This window comes from Eriocheir sinensis, chromosome 66, assembly GCF_024679095.1.
Source record: "Eriocheir sinensis breed Jianghai 21 chromosome 66, ASM2467909v1, whole genome shotgun sequence".
Classification (NCBI taxonomy): domain Eukaryota; kingdom Metazoa; phylum Arthropoda; class Malacostraca; order Decapoda; family Varunidae; genus Eriocheir; species Eriocheir sinensis.
Genome location: NC_066574.1, coordinates 1453019 through 1472923, shown reverse-complemented (window position 1 = coordinate 1472923; position 19905 = coordinate 1453019). Strand labels below are relative to the sequence as shown.

At 43.8% G+C, this 19905-nt stretch overlaps 1 protein-coding gene across 1 annotated transcript in view; it reads right to left on the bottom strand.

Annotated features, from left to right (window-relative positions):
• LOC126987680 (neural cell adhesion molecule 2-like) overlaps nt 1-19905 on the bottom strand; it is a gene marked incomplete at its 5' end in the record, with an annotated part of 163970 nt that overhangs the window by 101131 nt on the left and 42934 nt on the right. The window contains 1 exon segment of the mRNA XM_050844806.1: nt 15436-15620. Within this exon segment, the coding sequence (XP_050700763.1) occupies nt 15436-15620 (185 nt within the window).

Below are 19905 nucleotides of genomic sequence, written 5' to 3'. Positions count from 1 at the left end.
GCCTCACCTCCCCGCTTTCCAATAAGGTAGGCCAACACTGTCTAGTCATGCCAAGGGTTTCCCGTCAAATCATCCTCTCCGCGGCCCATGAGAGTCCCTTGGGCGGACATTTCTCTCGTCATAAGATGGAGATAAAGATCTTTCAACATTTCTTCTGGCCAGGTATAGGAGCCGACATCCGTGCTTACTGTCGTTCCTGTGATAAGTGCCAACGGATGTCGGGGAGAGGTCGTGTACGTCCTGTCTCCCTCCAACCCTTACCTGTCGTTACAGAACTTCTTCCGCAAGTTGCCATCGACCTCGTTGGACCCTTGTCTCCACCAGCTACGAAAGGACCTCTTGTCAGCCCCGTTCCCGTAGTGGAGGAGCCATCACCTGACGCCAGCTCCACTGAACTTCCCATCGATGAACCACTTATGGACAACCGGGATGTATTTTCCACCCCGCCTGGCTGTACTTCAACGATTCAGCAGGACATCGTCCGGATGCTGAGATGGGCCTTGGTTTTACCGGCCTACAGGTACCGTGTCGTCCATATGGCCGGGAAGGATAATGTGGGGCCCGATTTATTGAGTAGACTTTCTGCATAAGTCACTCCTCCTGTGTTTTCTCGTCAGTTTCCCCCCTGTTTTTAGTTTATTGGCTTATGCTCTTTTTTTCTTTCCACTTGGTAGTTGTTTGTGGAATCTACCTGGAGTAGATTCTTGTATGGGGGCCTGTGTGAGGGCAACTACCAACTTAGCGGGCGAACGACCGGGGCACTCCTGCCGCCCGCCCGCATCTTGCCGTTCTAAGCCGTTCAAATACCGAGGCGCAGCGAACCACCTGCTACACTCCCGCTGCTCGTTCGCCTGACGCCGTTCGACGCCTCGGTCGACTGAACCACCGAGGCTTCTCAACCCGCTGTAGGAGGCTACTTGGTGGGCGCCAGCGCCTTCCTCGTCAGACAGCGGGCGGGCCTCGCTCTGAACACTTGATTCCACTCCGGTTCCAATCCCTGCTCTCACTCGGGTTAACTCAGATACCGTGGGCTCGTTCTGGGTGCCTCTCCACGCCCTGGATTCCCGTTACTGCCGTGAACCTGACGCCCCTTCTCCTCCTGCGCCTCCCTCGTCTACCACGTCTACACCACTTCAAGGACGAAGCTGTGCTGCCTCCTCATTGCCACTCAGACGACGAGACGCCCAGAAGAGGAAGAAGCCGTGCAAAGGGTCATTGCTGAGTCCGGCGTGCTGAAGCCTTCGTGTTGGAGACTTCAGTTTGTGAGGCTGTTTTGGGGTTTCTACTTTATTTAAAGTAAAGTGGTGTTAACCATTTATCCTGTTTATTGTTATCCCTTCCGATTATAGCATCCAACTCTGGAACCTTGACATCAACTAGACACATTCTTCCAAGCACCTATCCCCTTTTATTCGACAACATTCAGGTGTCACCATCTTCTACACTAAACATCGTCGGTCTATCCTTAACTCAAAATCTTAACTGGAAACTTCACATCTCTTACTAAAACAGCTTCCTCAAAGTTGGACGTTCTGTATCATTTACGCCAGTTCTTTACCCCGCACATATGCAGTTCATATACAGGTGCATTGTCCTCCCTCGTAAGGAGTATGCATCTCACGTGTGCGGGGGCTCCTCACATACAGCCCTTTTGGACAGTCTGGAGTCTAAGACTCTCCGTCTCATCGACTCCTTTCCTCTTATTGACAGCCTCCTACTTTTTTTAAATTCCGCCGCAATGTTGCAGCTCTTTCTATTTTCTACCGATTATGTTTCATACTGACCTCTCTTCTGAACTAGCTAACTGCATGCTTCCCCCCTCCCGATGCACTCGACTTTCTACTCTTGCTCACCCCTATACACTCCAAATCCTTTATGTAAGAGTTAACCAGCATCTTCATTCTTTTATTCTTTCTACTGGTAGACTCTGGGATAGCCTTCATTTATCTGTAATTTATCCTGCCTATGACTCGACTTCTTTCAACAGAGGAGTGTCAAAACGCCTGTTCTCCCGAAATTGACCTCTCTTTTTGCTTCTGACTCTGTTCCGTTTTGTTGGAGCAGCGCCTGGCGGGCTTTTTTGCTGCTTTTTGTTGTTGTTTTGTTGTCCTTGAACTGTCTCCCCTACTGTAAAAAAAAAAAAAAAAGTACTATGTGCAGTATCATCATACCTCAAATCCCCGCTGTTCCCGTACCATACTTTTGCCCCATTTATATCAATTATTGAGGTGATTCCGCTTATTAATACACTAATAACTAATAATTATGGTTCTGGTGGACTTTGAATGTAAACAACGCTTTTTTTAGGGGGGGGGGGGGAATTGTAATAGTTTAGGCTTTGTTTTGAAAAATATTTCGCAAGGTTCAAATATGTGAACAAAATTGTTCTGTATTTTTAAGAAATAATGACTGACTTAGTCAATCAAAAAGGTCATACGTCACGCCGCCTCGCTAACTCTACGACGCGAAACATGTACATGGCATAAAATGTCAAATTCCTCAATCCACGAATTATGTTGGCGTCCCCTCTGTCTCTTCCAGTCGGGATTATCTCTACAGAAACTCCCCGGTGAGCATGATCAACTTTTGTGTAGCGTGCCACTCCTGCCCGTATAGCAGGAGTTGGCGTTTATGGATGTTGACCTCGCAAAATTTTGCGTGGGCACTTAATACTAAAGGCATCAATCCGCCTCTTGAAGTCACTATTGTGTCCTTATCTCACAGCCATAGAGTAGGAAAAGGAACACAAGCTTTTCGTAGATAACTGGGACCTCTTTTACGATAAAGGTACTTTGTATGCCAAAGATGGAGTACACCTGTCTCTCAAAGGTGTCGAGGTACTCGCACACTCTTTTGAACGGTCACTCCGTATCTTGCAGGATTATTTTTAAGATAGGTGAAGGGGAGAGGGATAATACATGTGGCCATGCAACGCATAATCTAACCAAGCAGCTAGAATTAATCGAAAGTATGTGGCACAGGATCGACTGAAGACTAATTATACCAACAGTTGGAGTCTCATAAATAAGATAGATCATGCGTGGAAAATATCGATATAATAGCATTCACAGAAACATGGGTAGATATTGCGAAAATAAACTTCAAGTCGGAATTTGTAATAACTGACTACCAGATGTTTCACACAGATAAGAAGGGATGAAGGGGAGGAGGGGTTGCACTGTATGTTAAAGACACACTTAAATGGTCCGCCAACATTTCAGTTCAAACAAACGCCAACTCAGAATCAGTTTGGGTGGACGTCCATTAAGGGAAAGACAAACTAACTTTTGGGGTTCTTTACAGGCCACCAAACCTTAGCAGGCAGTACATGGGCATATTACTAGAAGAGATTGGCAGAAGGAACAGGAACAAAAATATATACATAATGGGGGAATTCAATTATAGGATTATAGACTGGGAAGGCGTGGTGGTTGATCTAAAATCTGAGGATTCTCTTAAAGTACTAGAAGAAAAATGTTCTCAAGCAGGTAGTTACTGAACCTATCGGTTCTTAGACTTATAATAACAGGAATAATATGATTTGTGAGGGTCTTGGGAGCAGCGAGTAGCGGGCTTTTTTTTATTATTGTTTTCTTTTTGTGTGTGCCCTTGAGCTGCCTCCTTTGTTGTAAAAAAAAAAAAGAAAAGAAAAAAAAAGGTGGGGTTTTAGTGACCACAGGAATATATAGTTTAATATGGATTGGGCGGCGACCCCCAAAATCAGTCCCGTGTTGGTGCCACATTTCAGAAGAGCTAATCACGAGGGGCTTGGAAGACACCTTGAGGAAAAATATTGTGAAGCCTTAGAGTTAGATAGGGGCCATAGCCATCGACTGGAATCCGATGTACAAGAAAATCAAGTAGAAATAACCTATAAAAATTGTGTTTGAGTAATAGTAGAGGGTCAGAGGCAGCATATACCTCAGCGAACAACGAGGAAGGTAAACAAAGACCCTAAGTGGATGACCCATAGGCTAAAACATTAGATAAGTTTAAAGAAGAAAAAATATAAGAAATCAAAGAATGGTGAAACACACCTAACGAGTAGGTATGTTTATTGCCAGGTTGGTAAGAAAAACACCCGTGTGGCAAAAATAAATTATGAGATTAGAGTATCAAATGAGGCGAAAAGCAATACCAAGAGCTTCTGTAAAATGTATCGGACAAAAACAAGGGATATAATTGGACCGCTGATAGCAGCCACAGGCGAGCTCATGCAAAATTATGAAAATATGAGTACAAATATGAGGGCGGGGATAGCGACTAATTGAGGGTCTACCAGGCAGGTAGTCCAGGATGAGATGGGTAAGTTAAAGAAATATAAATCGCCAGGTCCTGACGAAATCTTTCCACGAATTCTGAAGGAATGCAATGAGGTTATCAGTGTTCCACTAACTAATATGTTCAAGGTGTCCATATATTTTGGTTATGTGCACAGCCTATGGAAAGTAGCTAATGTGACGCCGATATTAAAAAAGGGGGACAGGTCAACTACTTCTAATTGTCGCCCAAATAGTTTAACATTAGGTGTAGGCAAGATAATGGAGTCAATAATAGCTAGGAGCATCTGGGATAATCTAGATTCTAGAGAGACATAGATTAATTTATGACTCGCAGCAAGGGTTCTCCGAGGGTAGATCGTCCCTCACAAAGTTCTTGTCCTTCTAAAATAAAGAAATCGAGGCGGTAGACAGATATGAAAACTATGATATATTATATCTTGATTTTAATAAAGCGTTCAACAAAGTTCCTTCTGCACATTTATCGACAACGACATATACTCGTGTTGAGCGAGTCCATAACATCATGGGCCAAGCCAATCCGCTGTAAGACTTCCTGGCGAGACTCATCTTTGTTATGAACTACACTACCAAGGCATGTGAAAGTTTTCGAGATAACAGTGTAGTCGCCACACGCATATACAGGCTGTACTGTTTCATCTAGCAAGCCTCCTAACACCGGTACCTTGGTCTTGGCCCAGGAGACCTGCAGTTTCAAGGGTTTCGTCTCGAGAACCATCACCAAAACCTCCAGCGACTCCGCCAGGATTACGGCAACATCGGCAAAAACAAGGTCAGTGATCCTGGTATTGCCAATGGATGCTCGATAATGACTCTGGTCCACAACTCTGCATAGAACCCAGTCTATACAAGTGTTGAAAAGCGATGGAGCAAGAGCACAGCCCTGCCTCACTCCCCGCATTCACGGGAAAGAAGCTGGATAAGTCCCCACCACATTTGAAAGTACTCTCGGTCCTAGAATATAGGCCAGTCAGCAAACCAATAGCCCTTGCAGATATCCCACGGAGTCGCAGGAGATCTCAGAGTGCCTCGCGATGCACTGAGACAGACGTTTTCTTGAGATCGACTTAGGCTGCAAGCATCCCCTGTCGAAACTCACGTCGGCGCTCCACCACTTGGATACGGTCAGTTGTCGAATTACCAGGCGTGAACCCAGACTGTACAGGTTTCTGCAGCATCAGCAGTTGGCTGCGAATTTGCATCAGTAAAAGGTGGGCAAGCACCTTGCCTGGCCCGCTGAACAGTGTAATACCATGGTCTTGGTGGTCCCCTTTCCCTTTCCAGATAGGGACGACCAGCCCCCTCTTCCAGTTAATCCTCTTCCTGCCATACGGCAGTCAAGACCGCATGCAACCCGCGGATCATGGCCTCGCCTACAGCTTTGAGCAGCTCCGCACTGATGTTACAGATGCCAGGTGTCTTTCCACCACTCAACTTTACCACAGCCTTTCTTACTTCGTGAAGGGAGTTCAGCTTTCGTCGATGGGTGGATCGGCATCTGCCACCAGCAACCCAGCAACTGGAAGCCACCCACTTGGAGGGTCCACCGTGTACAGCTGCTCAAAGTACTCAGCCCAACGAGCCCTCGCCTATTCACGTCCGATACGAGGCAGCCATAAGCTATTCGGATAGCACTCACCTAAGAGAGAGACTTTGAGCGAAGCTTCTTCAGGGCTCGGTAAGCAGGTTGGAGGTCATTTGCATTTAAATGGCCCTTGACTTCCTCCGTGAGACCCCTGACATACCTCTCCGTCTCTCCTCTGAGGAGAGCTCTAGTCCGACGCGACAAAGCCCTATATTGTTCTCGATTCCCAGCAAGTATGGCAGCCCAACTCTCCTCAGCGTTTAAGCCGAGGCAAAACCACTCCTAGTTCTCGGGTGGTTTTCAGTGTACTCCTGGGCAGCTCGAACACTCTTACTTTTGAAGATGTCCCACAGTTATGCAGGGTCCTCAAGGGTGCTGAGCACATTGAAACGATTTGAGACTGTCACTGCATACATGCATCTCGAGATTCTTCTTGACCTGATATGAAACTTGAGTGTTGCAACAACAAGCCTATGGTCAGTTGCAAAGAACTTTGCACTAAGGTAAACCCTGCAGTTCTGAAGGATCCTCCAACGAGTACTTACGATGATGTGGTCGATCTCTTTAGCTACCCCTCCGGCATTGCTATTCCAAATCCAGCAGTGCAGCTTTGGTCTTTCCTGTGCAGGACAAAGATCCGGATCTTCAAGTCCCTTGTGCTCCCTGTCTCTTACTGTATGGCTGTGAGACATGGACAGTGGACACTAAATGGGGACTTGGAGAGACGGATTGATGCCTTTGGTAATATATGTCTACTCAGGATCATGGGATGTCGGTGGAATGACTTTGTGTCAAACCGGCGACTACTCCGTGAGACTCTTTCGACATATATTGCCTGCATAGTCCTTCAGCGCCAACTCCGGCTATACGGGCACGTGTTACGTTACCCAGAAGCTAATGCTGCTCATCGGGGTGTCTCTGTAAGACAGTCTTGAGTGGAGGAGGCCAAGTGGACGCCCACAGAGTTCGCTGGTACAACAAGTCGCTAGATCCTTCCAGAAGGTACTCAGGAAGGAAAGGGAGCCTGCATGGAGATTCACCTGGGGGATTCTCTGGAAGGTGGGCGAGGCGACGCGCCTCCCGGCGTATGCCCCGTTTGATTGATTGTTTGATTCAACAAATTTCCTCACAAACGGCTGTTACTTAAACTACACGCCCACGGAGTAGATAGGAAAGTTTTGAACTGGATCAGGTGTGGCTTAGCAATAGGAGGTAAAGAAAGCAAATCATTGGTAAAAAAAATCTGACTGGGCTGTGTTACGTGTGGGGTCGCACAGGGGGCGGTATTGGGTTCACTGCTGTTTATCATTTATACAAATAATTTAGTCATAGGAAATAGTAGTGATGTCAGCAAGTTCGCGGATGACACAATATTTGTCATAATAATTGAGTCGGATGTACTAAACAGATCGTATGGTTGGGCGAGTAAGTGGCAAGTGGAGTTCACTGTCGGAAAATGCAGTATTTTTAGTGTAAGCAGAAATAACCTTTCACATAAGTATTGCTTTAATGATGCTCCCCTGAGCAGGTCTAGGTGTGAGAAGGATTAAGATGTCTTAGTGCATTCAGGCTAGAAATTGTGCAAACAGGATACTATGATTCATTTCAAGGAGCGTGAGCAACAAAAGCACTGGTCATCCTCAAGCTATATTTAACATTAGTGAGACCCCATCTCGATTATGCGGGGAGTTCTAGTCACCTTACTATGGAATGGATATCAAAATGTTAGAATCGCTACAGAAGAGGATGAGTAAGATCATTCACAGGTTAAGAAACTGACCATATGATGAAATACTTAAACAATTAAACTTGCATTCTCGAGAAAGTCGAAGAGTGCGGGGAGACTTGATCGAGGTTTTAAAAAAAAATATGAAGGGTTTTAATAAGGGAGATATCTATAAGGTCCTGATGGTAAGAGAGCCGGGTAGGACACGTAGTAATGAGTTTAAGTTGGATAAATTCAGATTCAACAATGACATTGGCAAGAATTTGTTCACCAACAGAGTGGTGTATGAGTGGAACAGGCATGGCAGGCATGTGGTGAGTGCAAGTGATGTTAGGTGGAATTAGGCTCACAGGAGCTGCCTTGCCCTTATATTTTAATATTCTCATGTTCTTTCTGCCTTGCCTTTATGTTATTATATTCTCATGTTCTTTATTATGTACATGAGACATTTTGGAAACTTACAAGTATTAGTTAAAGATACCTTTTTTCCCCATGACTAGCTAGTATTTTTGAGCTACTTTATAAAATCAGTATACAGCCGATTGGTGCCCAGATAATCATCAAAAGCCAAAAGAGAGTCCACGGCTAAAATTAAAAATATTACCAAGCTGAGTTTCAACAACTTCGCCGGAAGTCTCAAGAAAATTGGAACTACAGGCGACATAATCCCTTCTTTCTTGTGGCTTTGTGAAAGCTTGGTTGTGATTAGTTGCATTAATTTACATGCGCGTTAGCCAGGCTACAAGCGTGATCGAACGAAAGAGGGTGTATTGGTCACGGATGAGTTGCCCATGACATTCTCACACTGCAAAATATATTCACAGGCTTAACAATCTGAATCACTTCTTGACAGTGCTCTTACAGATGCACTTGTTGGTAAGAGTTTATTTGTGCTTGAATCCATGGTTGAATTAGGTTGAGTTACGTCTTTTTCGTTAGTAGAAGAAAGTAGTGAGAGTTAGTGTGGAAAAAAAAAAAAAAACTGTTGACCATTATCACTTCTTAGACAGCGATTACTGTCGACATTTTCCCTGTCACACAGCTATCACAATAAAAAAGGACCCCAGTAGACTCAGTATATTCATTATCATAAACTTGGAACTATGGGTCATGTTTCTCTGACAAAAACAATGTTGCTAGTTAAATTAACCTTTACTGTGGGATTAGAATTATTTATTTAAATAATTATTTATTTACTATTTGTTATTGGTGTTTCCCCTTGCATTACAATTCACTGTTACCTTCAATTCGAGGGTTCTTAAATGGTCCCCACAGAAAGAAAAGAAAAAATGAGCGAGAAGGTTATTGATGTTAATCATTCGTTTCCGAGGCATATAACAGCCAAACTATGAGAAAAAAAAAATAATGATAAACCATACATCACATGTATTTTGGCCCAGGAAAACCACGACCATATTCCTAGTTGTTTGCAATTGTGATTGCGATTGCAAGCCGGTATTCCTAGTCATCACTGTTATTGGCAAGACAAGATTACCATCGGCGCGTGCCTCTCCCATGGTGAAGGTTATCTTACATACAACAAAAAATATTTTATAATTCAAAATGGCTACGGATGGTGTTAAACATGCCAAAGCACTTATGCAATTTTTTTTTAGTCAATGCACACATGCTGTTTACTATATAAAAAAAACGTTTGGCGGTTTTTCGTTGCGAGGCGTTCATTCATGTCTTGTTACCTGATGCTTCTAGCGAGTAGGTCTTTCGGCCCCCAGAGCCTGAAGCATTCATTATTCATAGCATTCCTGAATACAGCCATTTATTTTATTTATTTATTAAGGGCCACGTTTTTAAACTAAGGTACTTTTAGAAATAGCTACGTAAGCCCCTTATCCCCTGCCTCTGAACATGGTGCCGCAAGGATCTTGGGTATTACTTACTGACAGTATTCTCTACTCTCTTCCCTCCTACTATATTTATCCTAGATTTCAATCAAATGCTAGATGATGCGTCTACATACGCAATTACTTCACTTGCTCTCGTGCCCAGGGCCTTGATTCTTAAGAGTTTTCCACCATCTGGCAAAATCTTCATTACCATTCTATTTCCAAATACATCTGTGCTGTTTATCTCTCACCTAACTCTACTAACTATGTAAAATTCTTTGACTACTTGAACTCTAGTGGAACACATCTTGACTAACTCTCCCTTCGCTGAAATCTCCATCTTAGTGATTTCAATGTTCACCACCAGCTTTGCCTTTTATCCTCTTTCACTGACCAGCCTGGTGAACAAGCCTACAACCCTCCGATCATAACGTTATTTCTGCAGTCTGTCCTATCGCTCCTGTACATCCTCTGGACCCACCGAAGAGGCGGTGCTTCTGGCATTTTGCTTTCGCTAGATGGGACGACCTGAGGATGTTCTTTTCCGATTATCCGTGGAATTAGTACTGCTTACAGGAGAGAGACCACTCTGTGTGTCCCCAGCGTATCACTGAGGTGACTGTCTGAAATTAAGGCACACATTCCACGTTCTATCTCTACTCCTCATGCTAAAAAGCCTTGGATGAATTAAGCTTGTTTTTGTGCCATAAATTATAGAGAGGTTGCTTACAAAAGAAAAAAACAGCCTTCACACTTCTGCACACTTCTTTATATTTCTGCCCGGAATCGTGCCAAATATATTCTCCGATTAATCAAAAACTCTCATCAAATAGAAAGTGTTGTAACCTTGCTTTCTCAAATTCCTTCAAAGACTTGTAGCATCTAGCCAAAAATATCTCCTCCAATTTCACTTCTTCATCTTTCCCTCCTCTTCTTACTCCTGGCGACACCACCGCCGTCACATCTGTCTCTAAGGCTTAATTCTTCAGTAGACCTTCTGTAAAAACTCCACTCTGAACGATTCAAGGCATATTCCTCCTACTCATCCCCCTCAGGCTCTACACTGGCTGTAATTAAGATTCTTAAGAATTATATTTTCCATACCCTCTGGCCTCACTCCTCAGAGGCTTATGGGCCTGATGGAGTGCCTCCTATTGCCCTTAAAAACTATGTTTTCGTGCTGACACCCTCTCTGGTCAAACTATTCGTCTCTGGCTTTCAACATCTACCTTTCCTTCCTGCTGGAAGCACGCCTACATACAGCCTGTGCCTAAGAAGGATTACCTTTCCGATCCCTCAAACTACCGTCCTATAGCTTTGCTTTCCTGTCTTTCTAAAGTTTTTACATCAATCCTTAACCGGAAGATTCATAAGCATCTATCCACTTCTGAGCTATCTGAACGTCAGTATGGGTTCTACTGGTGATCTTCTTACTTTCTTAATTGACTCCTGGTCATCCACTCTTAGTCGTTTCTGTGAAACATTTTTATGTTGCCATAGACACCTCGAAATCTTTCGATAGAGTCTGGCACAAATCCTTGCTCTTTAAAATACCCTTCTACGGATTTTATCTTTCTCTCTGTACTTTCATCTCCAGTTTCCTTTCCGAACGATCTATCTTTACTGTGGTAGACGGTCACTGTTCTTCCACTAACCCTATAAACAGTAGTTCTCACAGGGCTCTGCTTGTATCTCCCACTCTCTTTATGTTATTCAACAGTGATGATCTTTACACAACAAACTGTCTGTCCTATTCACTCGTACGCCGATGACTCTATTCTTCATTATTCAACTTCCTTCAACAGAAGACCCTCACAACAGGACTCCAGCCTGGAGGCTGCTAAACGCTTAACCTCAAACCTTGCTCTCATTTATGATTGGAGTAGGAGGAACCTGGTGTCTTTCAACGACTCAAAATTCAATTACTCCACCTATCAACTCGACACAGTCTTTCAAAAACCTATCCCTTATTCTTCGATAACACCCACCTGTCACTTTTTTTTCTACAACAAAGGAAGCAGCCCAAGGACACCAAAAAAAAAGTGTAGACAAAAAGCCCACTAATCGATGGTAAAAGGATAAAGGATAAAGAAAAAAAAATATAGAGCGGCCAAAAGAGAGGTTAATTTCGGGTGGAGAGGTGTTTTGATACAATCCTCGTGAAAGAGGTCAAGTTAAGTTCTGAGTAAAGTTCTACACTAAACATTCTCGGCCAGACCTTAATTCAAAATATCAACTGGAAACCTCACATCTCTCTTACTAAATCAACTTCCTCGAGGTTGGGCGTCGTGTATCGTCACCGCCAGTTATTTTCCCCCTCACAGATGCTTTCCATATACAAGGGCTGTGTCCACCCTCGTAAGGAGTACGCATCTCATATGTTGGGGTTATTCACACACATAGCTCTCTTGGACAGAGTAGAGTCTAAGACACTTCGTCTCATCAGCTCCCCTCTAACTGAAAGTCTTCTACTTCATAAATTCCGCTGCCATGTTGCCTCTCGATCTTCTAGCGATATTTTCATGCCGACTGCTCTTCTGTACTTGCTAACTGCATGCCTTTTACCCTCCCGCGGGCCCGCTGCACTCGACTTTCTACTCTGGCTCATCCCTATACTGTCTAAACCCCTTATGCAAGAGTTAACCAGTATAAGAACATAAGAACATAAGAACGCAGGAGTCTACAAGAGGCCGGTAGGCCTGTACAAGGCAGCTCCTTTGACCCTAAGCTCCCGTGTATCTAACCCCACCTAATATCGCTGTCCATGAATTTATCTAGTCTATTTTTGAATGTGACAATTGTATTGGCACTCACCACATGACTGCTAAGCCTATTCCACTCATCCACCACCCTGTTAATAAACCAATTTTTGCCTATGTCCCTGTTGAATCTGAATTTATCCAGTTTAAACCCATTACTTCGTGTCCTACCCGGTTCTCTTACCAACAAAACCTTATGAATGTCTCCCTTATTAAAGCCCTTCATCCATTTATAAACCTCGATCATGTCTCCACGCACCCTTCGCCTTTCTAGAGAATGCAAGTTTAACTGTTTGAGTCTTTCCTCGTATGGCAAGTTTCTCAACCCCTGAATCATCTTAGTCATCCTCTTCTGCACCGATTCTAACATTTTGATATCCATTCTATAGTAAGGTGACCAGAACTGAACCGCATAGTCAAGATGAGGTCTAACTAATGCTAAATATAGTTTGAGGAAGACTTCGGGGGTTCTGTTGCTTACGCTCCTTGAAATAAATCCCAGTACCCTATTAGCTCGATTTCCAGCTTGAATGCATTGTGCCCTTGGACGGAGATCAGAGCTCACTAAGACCCCTAAATCCCTCTCGCACCCAGACCTGCTTATGAGAGTGTCATTTAAGCAATAGTTATGTGAGGGGTTGTTCCTACCTACACTCAGAATACTGCACTTCCCTACATTGAACTCCATCTGCCATTTATCCGCCCAGTCATACAATCTGTTGAGTTCACCTTGGAGAATACTAGCGTCCTGATCCGACTCAATTACTCTACCGATCTTGGTATCATCTGCAAATTTACTAGCATCACTACTAATTCCTGTATCTAAGTCATTGATATCAATAATAAACAAAAGTGGACCTAATACCGAACCTTGTGGGACCCCACTCGTAACACATCCCCAGTCAGATCTTTTACCATTGATTTGCACTCTTTGCTTCCTATTGCTAAGCCACGCCTTGACCCAGTTCAAAACTTTACCCTCTACTCCGTGAGCCTGTAATTTAAGCAACAGTCGTTGGTGAGGAACTTTGTCAAACGCTTTACTAAAATCAAGATAGATTACATCATAATTTTCATCTCTGTCAACCGCCTCAAATACTTTATTGTAGAAGGACAAGAGATTGGTGAGGCATGACCTACCTTTTGTGAACCCATGCTGCGAGTCGTGAATTAAGCTATGTTTCTCTAAATGCTCCCGAATGTTCCTGGCTATTAAGGACTCCAGCATCTTGCCTATAACCGATGTTAAGCTAATTGGGCGATAGTTTGAAGCAGCCGACCTGTCCCCCTTTTTAAAAATCGGCGTCACATTAGCTACTTTCCATAGGCTCGGCACATAGTCAGTATTTACTGACATCTTAAAGATGTCGGTTAGTGGGTCACTGAGTACATCACCTAATTCCTTTAATACCTTCGGAAATATCCCGTCAGGACCTGGCGACTTGTTCTTATTAAGCTTATCTATCTCATCCTGAACTACTTGCCTGGTAATGATTATATCCCTCAATTTATCGCCATCCCCGCCCTCGTACACCTGAACTCTTTCCGGTATAGTCGTTCGATCCTCCTGTGTGAATACTGAAAGGAGGTCGTCGTTCAACAATGTGCTCATATTTTCGTAATTTTCTACTAGCTCCCCTGTGTTTGTTTTCAGCGGTCCAATTTTCTCCCGTGTTTTTGTTCTATACATCTGAAAGAAGCCCTTAGGATTACTTTTCGCCTCATTTGCTACTTTGATCTCATAGTTCCTTTTTGCTATCCTGGTGTTTTTCTTCACTAATCTAGATAGTTCGACGTACCGGCCCCTGAGATGTGTTTCCCCATTCTTTATTTTCTGATAAATTCCCTTCTTTAACCCAATCTCGTGTTTTAGTCCACGAGTCATCCACTTAGGATCACTGTTTTCTTTTCTAAGTGTTCGCTGTGGTATATGCTGTCCTTGCCCCTCTACTATTACTCTAACTAAATTATTGTAAGACATTTCTACCTGGTTCTCCTGGCTCTCCAATCCGCAGTTCTGGCCGTCATGAATCCCTAGATTATCCCAGTTTACCCCTTCAAGATGTCTTCGAAGCCAAGGTGTGCATCAACCTCACCTGCATCATACTAGAGTAACCCCAACGACAGACGACTGCAGTCAGCTAGAAATGGCTATAGCTATTACCTTACAACAAACACCAATGCTCTGGTCTGTCTGGTCTGACCAGTAGTAAGTGTACTGATCCCTCCGATGCCAGGTCTCTTTGTTTCGGAAAGGCAAACTATGTTCACTTTCAGCCTCGTGAGATCAGCTGACAGGTAAGGTAGTCTCTGATCATCCGAAAGGGTCTGGCCACTCCAGGCACCCACATGGAGAGCACGCCGGAGATTAACTCCGGACGTAGCTCGACGAGCCCCCCTAGCGGTCTCCAAGAGAAGGTGTGGTGTCTTCGTGGCAGGGAAACTCTAAAGCCTCGCAATGCATTGCTTAAAAAAAACAGTGATCGACATTGGCTGCAAACATACCCTGTCGAAATTCACGTCGGTGTTCGATCAATAAGTGAATTACTAGAATTCGGTTAGTTGACGATTAGATTTCTGCGATGTCAGTAGTTCGTTAGGAAATTGCATGCGCAACAAATATTCAAGCACCTTGCCTGTCACACTGAGCAATGTATTACTATCATATTTGCTACCGTACCGACGGTATCCTTTTATTTTCCAAATAGCGAAGACCAGACCCTCTGCCAATCAGGAGAAATGGTACCTTTTTGTCAGACGGTAGTCAAGACTGCATCCAACCCAAAAAATAGTGACATTAATAGACAGACGGGTATAAATTGAAAAGATAAAACAAATACAAAAATGCAAAGGCGCGGACACAGCAGGGATTACAGACACATAGTTGTATTAGCATCGTCTCCGTGGTCTACTGGTTAGCGTGCCTAGCAATGAATCCGCAGGCCCGGGAACCAATCCCGGCCCGGGCAGTCGACGTGCAGCTCACCCGATTGTTTATCCTTCCCTTCCGGTTGGTCAAAAAATGGTACCTGGGATAATCTGGGTAAGGTAAACTGTGGTAACTCGGATGTCACACTGGCCTTGTGTCCTAAGGCTCCTCCCACCACAGGCTCAAGTCCATATGCGACGGAGATGGGCACCGCGGCCACGTGCAGCTATAGCCTATGCCCCAACCTTATCTTACCTTAGTGTTAACAGGGACACAGACACGCAAACCTACCGTGCTGAGGGTAAGGTTGTTGGTGACGTGGGCCTCGGGAATGTCCGTGGTTTGAGCTGAGTTGTTGAACTTCCATGAAAAGCTCACGTGCTTCGGGTGAGCGTCAACCTGGCAGGAGACATGAACCATCTCATCCCGTGCGATGCCGTACTCCCAGCGCTGTCCTGTGCGACACACCGGCGAGTCTGCGGAAGAAAGAGTACAGGGTGATTGTACTTATGTGGCATGCAGTACAGGAGAAGAGAAGGTTGCTCTGATCTAGATATGGTAAATTAGAAGGACTGGTGTTCGGGACGGGAGGCATTCTGTGGTTAAGAAGGTGCACAAATCTTTGCTTTCCAAACTACCCTCCTACGGTTTATATCCTTCTCTCTGTACCTTTATCTCCAGTTTCCTCTCTGACCGTTCTATTTCTGCTGTGGTAGACGGTCACTGTTCTTCCCCTAAACCTATTAACAGTGGTGTTCCGCAGGGTTCTGTCCTATCTCCCACTCTCTTTCTGTTGTTCATTGATGATCTTTCCAAAACGAACTGTCCTATCCATTCTTACGCCGATGACTTTACTCTGCATTACTCAACTTCTTTTAATAGAAGACCCACCCAACAGGAACTAAATGATTCCAGGATGGAGGCGGCAGAACGCTTAGCCTCGGACCTTACTATTATTTCCGATTGGGGCAAGAAGAACTTGGTGTCCTTCAACGCCTCAAAAACAGAGTTTCTCCACCTATCCACTCGACACAATCTTCCAAACAACTATCCCCTATTCTTTGACAACACTCAGCTATCACCTTCTTCAACACTAAACATCCTCGGTCTATCCTTAACTCAAAATCTCGAACTGGAAACTTCATATCTCTTCTCTTACTAAATCAGCTTCCTCGAGGCTGGGCGTTCTGTACCGTCTCCGCCAGTTCTTCTTCCCCGCACAGTTGCTATCTATTTACAGGGGCTTGTTCGCCCTCGTATGGAGTATGCATCTCACGTGTGGGGGGGCTCCACTCATACAGCTCTCTTGGACAGAGTGGAGTCTAAGGCTCTTCGTCTCATCAGCTCTCCTCCTCTTACTGATAGTCTTCTACCTCATAAATTTCGCCGCCATGTTGCCTCTCTTTCTATCTTCTATCGATATTTTCATGGTGACTGCTCTTCTGAACTTACTAACTGCATGCCTCCCCCCCTCCCGCGGCCTCGCAACACACGACTTTCTACTCAAGCTCATCCCTTTTCTGTCCAAATCCCTTACGCAAGAGTTAACCAGCATCTTCACCCTTTCATCCCTCACGCTGGTAAACTCTGGAACGATCTTCCCTCATCTGTATTTCCTCCTGCCTACGACCTGAACTCTTTCAAGAGGAGGGTATCAGGACACCTCTTCTCCCGAAATTGACCTATCTTTCGGCCACTCTAACTCTTTATAGGAGCTGTGATAAGCAGGCTTTTTTTCACATTTGTTACCTTCTTTTATGCCCTTGAACTGACTCCTCTGCTGTAAAAAAAAAAAAAAAAAAAAAAAAAAAAAAAAATGGGGAGTGTAAATAAAGTGCATAAATGGAAGAATTTGATAGGATGTAGAGTTTGAGAGTTGTAGGGTATGTATACATAAAGGACAAAAAATGCGATGTGAACGAGGGTCGGTATGTACAGTCGACGCTAGAGAGTAGTGTCACGGTTTTCAGAATGTTTAGCCTGGTGGCGGTATCTGGCAACTATACCACGGTGACGCATTCACTGGCGATGTTAGTGACGCGTTTCAGTGTGTACAGTGTGTGTGTGTGACCGTGAAATTATAATATTGTATAATATTATATTATATTATAATATAATGTAGTTAGAAATATACCAGATTACATGACTTCAATTTAGAAATGCGATAATGAATGTCTTCTACATGATGATGATGATGGCGAGGTAAAACATCACGAACAGTCTGGAACACTTTTTCTTATTAAACTTTGAAAATACCGCGTGCAATGCTGTCCTTCACAGAGGCAGGCAGTGACTAATGCTCCTTACCATCAAACAGCAAATAGGCTTGAGGGTCTGTTTAACACGCAGCCTAAATTCCCGTCACTATAAAGCCTCAAAGACAATTCAGATCATCAAAAATCTAAAATTATTTCTCCGTGAAGATTACGTAATATCGAAGTATAAATACGTGTGTGTGTGTGTGTGTGAGTATGTGTGTGTCACTGACTAGCTGACCCCTTGCCGCTGATGGACACGTCTCCCGTCCCCACCCAGCCTCTCTCTCTCTCTCTCTCTCTCTCTCTCTCTCTCTCTCTCTCTCTCTCTCTTATTTTTTTAGGTATTAAAAATTATACGTTTCCACAGCCACTGACGTGACAGCTCAACTGCAGTGCCTGCGGACATAAGGGCTTTGATAGAATACCGCTGCTCCAGCCAAGGCCCACGGTCGACGACGCCATCATGTGAACGTTTATAGCCTATTATTACGTATAAAAAAAAAAAATAAAGAACAAGATCTCGGCTGTCAGGAATTTTTTGTTTTTAGTTAAAAGGCATAACAATCTCCCCTAATAAGTGCAGTATATTTTTAAATGTATCATAGTTTGATAAACAACTTAGAGTTGCTCTTGACTAAATTTGAACGAAACTAAAAGCTCGTGTCAAAATGTAGCGACAGAGCCTAAAGAAAAAATATTTATTAAGCGTTTGCAACGGGCACTTTTGATAAATATCTATCTTAAAATTATGTAGAGTGCACCTGTGACCACCAATCACCACAACAGTACGATTTCGATAGGACATAATAATTTTCATGTCGCGTGGAGGGGTTGCCAGATGTCACTTTCTGAACGAAACTTACTGGACAGTGTGTCACTACTCTCTATAGCCGACTGTATGTAAATAGATGAGGGGTAAGAAGATTGAGGAAGAATGGTTCTAAGGAATTATATAGGCTTTCTATTGGAGGGTTTTAGTTGAAGAGGTGTTGGGTTATTGTACTTAGGGAAAATAATTGAAAGAGGTGTACTGAGAAGGAAGGAGTGGGGGTTGACGGTGGAATGTACATGAAAAGTGGACTTTTGGGTAACGTGATGGTTATAATAGCTCAGGGTGTGCCCCGCGCGAGTTCCTGTCGCCGACCGGCGACAAAAAAAATGACCATAGAAAGGCGTAGACGTGCATAGACGGGAGCGGTAAGCCAACTCCAACCTTCTTTCTAGATTGTTCGGACCATCCTTACCTGCTCAACCCGTGCAGGCCGCAGGTAGACGTGTAGATACTAAATTAGAATATTTACGTAAGCGAAAGTAGTAAGTTCATACGTCCATCCATTAATTTCCTAGCGTCCCTTGCCCCCTGTCTCTCTCTCTCTCTCTCTCTCTCTCTCTCTCTCTCTCTCTCTCTCTCTCTCTCTCTCTCTCTCTCTCTCTCTGATTCCCGGATAAGTGGAACAGGCTTTATACATATTTGTCCTGTACAATGGTTGGTTCAGGTGTTGTGAGTGTCAACACATGGCAACACGGAAATGCAGGCAACATAAAGCCTATTGACTCATCACGAGGTTGCCCTCCATAGTGACTAAATCTGCTCGACAGCCACTTCGTGCCTGCATAGCAGATGAAAACACTTTATTTTACTCCTGATGCAACGAAATAACGGCAGATTCGATTTCTAAAGGAGTTCATAGGATTCGCATTTACTACTTCTGAAGGAAGATTGTTCTAATGTCGGATGAACCGTTTTGAGAAGACACTTATAACAATGTCTGTACTACATCGCCTCGCTGGAATGGGCAAACCGGAATTTCTAGTTTTTGTGTTAATTTCCAGTTCACTGAAGTTAAGAGTGATCGGCGTTATTGAACTTTTTCAGGTAACTGAAGACTTGAATTATATCCATTTGTATGTTCTTCAGTGTAAAGAGATTGAGTCGCTTGAGTCGTTACTCATACGGTTCAGTCCTTAAGGTTGGAATCATTTTCGTGTCGAGTCGTAGAACCTTGTCCAAAAACTCAATGTTATTCGTGTAATCAGAAGACCAAATCTGTACTGCATATTAGAGGTACGATCTTACCATCGAATTATACAAGGATAACATGACTTTTTTGCGTTTTACACTCGAGGTTCCTCACTATGAACCCGAGCATAGTGATGGCTTTGTTATATGTTTTTTTTCCATGTGCTTCGCGTGTTTCAGGTGATAGTGACCATAAAATCCGATTCCTCCTGCAGAGTTTGCAGAGGTTTCCCATGCCTGGTGTATGTATGGTTACTATTTCTGGTCCCATTGTGCACTGAAGGGGTTAATGGAGCCCAGAATTCTGTTCGCTTGATTTGATGCATCAATGCATTGCTGTGAGAATTTTAGGTTTGACGCGATTTTAGACACCTATGTCCTAGACACACATAACGGTTTTGAGTTTCATGTATACATATCATAATCAAACTTCTTAATTTGTTACATCTTAAATAACCTAGCTGGCATTTATCCATATTAAAG